The sequence below is a fragment of the Spea bombifrons genome, chromosome 8 (assembly GCF_027358695.1).
Source record: "Spea bombifrons isolate aSpeBom1 chromosome 8, aSpeBom1.2.pri, whole genome shotgun sequence".
Lineage (NCBI taxonomy): Eukaryota > Metazoa > Chordata > Amphibia > Anura > Pelobatidae > Spea > Spea bombifrons.
Window position 1 is genome coordinate 3611414 of NC_071094.1, and position 2032 is coordinate 3613445.

The 2032-nt window shown below is 41.5% G+C and overlaps 1 protein-coding gene across 1 annotated transcript; it reads left to right on the forward strand.

Moving 5' to 3' along the window:
* Window positions 1-676: 676 nt before the first annotated feature.
* On the forward strand, window positions 677-1344 carry LOC128503446 (vesicle-associated membrane protein 3-like). Its single transcript, XM_053473538.1, has one exon. It carries the CDS (start codon window positions 714-716, stop codon window positions 1023-1025), a length of 312 nt encoding a protein of 103 aa, XP_053329513.1. The 5' UTR covers window positions 677-713; the 3' UTR covers window positions 1026-1344.
* Window positions 1345-2032: the final 688 nt, after the last annotated feature.

Below are 2032 nucleotides of genomic sequence, written 5' to 3' on the forward strand. Positions count from 1 at the left end.
TTTGTAAATTTCACCAGTGGCAAAAAATACAATTGTGATCGTTTGGAAACAATGCTAAAGTCACTTTGAAAAAGTCAGCAAAGCCAAATATGTCCACTCGTCTCGAGAAACAAAGTGAAAATGAACCTCAGTGTTGTGCTGGGCTCTTTGCGTCATCAGTGTCTTTGTGACATCATAGACAAAACCACTTTGTGACATCATAGACAACAACATTCCATGAGCAGCAGAGGTGGAGATAGTAGAAGATGCAAGGTTTCACTAGTTATAGATTAATGCAGTTTTAATATAAATCATGTCAAAATCATTGATTAATTGATTCTTTTTTTATGACAAAGTTTAGTTATAGGCTATGGAAGAAGCTGTACCTCGTAGATTTTATTTTAAATGAATTTTAATGAATTTTAGGAATCCAAATAAGGCTTAGTGCTCGAATAGACTGGGTTATCCTCTGTTTGGTGGGTCTAAATGTATCAACACAAATACATAAAAATACTCAATTTCCGCAATCAATGACATCACATGTCCTGAGGTTATCATGCGATTATCGTTTCTCACGTATCCATCACACAGTCACATTGTGACAGAAATCAGAGACAACACCATATCTCCAAGACAAGCCATGTATATTGTAGTTTTTTTGATAATCTTCTTAAATCAAAAACTAGAAATACATCGCTGATCGCTCGGTGTGAATTCCGTGTCCGCCTGAAATCATGTCGTCTGCTGAGCCCGCTGCCGGAGGTGATGCCTCCTCAAGTAACCGGCGTCTACAACAGACGCAGGCGCAAGTCGATGAGGTGGTTGATATCATGAGAGTAAATGTGGATAAGGTCCTGGAGAGAGATCAGAAGCTGTCTGAGCTGGATGACCGAGCAGACGCCCTCCAAGCCGGTGCCTCTCAGTTTGAGACCAGTGCAGCTAAGCTGAAGCGGAAATACTGGTGGAAGAACTGCAAGATGTGGGCAATACTCATAGCTGTTATTGTGATAATAATCATCATCATTATTGTGGCGGGTGTTTCGTGAATGCTTGACGACTCGCAAATCCCGACTGAAAGCGTGCCTAGTCCACAGTTCTCTATATCAAATCTGCTGTATTAAAGGGTATATATTCTGGCCATATAGCCAACTGATTTTTTTTTTTTTTTAAAGTTCAGAATTAATGTTTGTTTCATTTAGAGTTAAGTGCCTTTTACTGAAAAACAGAACACTCCGTATTTTAAATGCTAGCGAGAGCACCAGCAGCGCCATGCACTGTGCCTTAAAGGAGCGGAGCGCGTGATACTTTCGTTCCAGCCTTTGCTTCTGTCCTCCACAGCTTCCAATGTACATTTTAATGAGCTAAGTGCATCTGAAGGGTAATTATTTTCTGAATTGTATAAAGCAAAACCAAAAAAGAGAGAGATTTATCCTTGAATACAACTTCCAGGTTGCCAAAGGACAAGGGAGTATATCATATTGTGAATATTGTCCTGAATTAGAAGATTGAACGTGTATTGGGTTGGGGTCAGATTAATGTTCCCTTGCTTCCTCAAGCAGTCAGTGCAGCAAATAATGTGCCTTATTCACTAAGCCACCAGACCCGCAGCCTTGGCTTTAGACCTTTTAAACTGCAGAATCGCTTCTGGCGGAGGTAAATATGTAAAAATATGGAATATGTAGCTTTCCTGCTTTTTAATGTGACCGCGGGTTGGTGTGGCTTGGTCATCATGGTAATAATGATGAAGGGATCAAAAGCGTTCTGTTCAGCTCACCTCAATGATAAAGCCTGCACCGCATAGGGCAGGGTGGCATGAAGGTGGGGGGACTGAGGTAGTAAATTAAATAGGAGAAACGGTTAAGCAAGTTTAAAAAAAAAAAAATATGGTTATATAACTTAAAAATGTTATTGCGCTTGCGCTAGCGCTTGCCGCCTTTTTAGGTGTCTCGTGCCGGCTAAGGGAAGGTCTCGCGCTGCGCTGGGATAGGTTGCGCTGGCCTCGCGCTGCGCTAAAGGGCGGGAATATTAAGTATATAAGGGAGTCCCTGAGGTG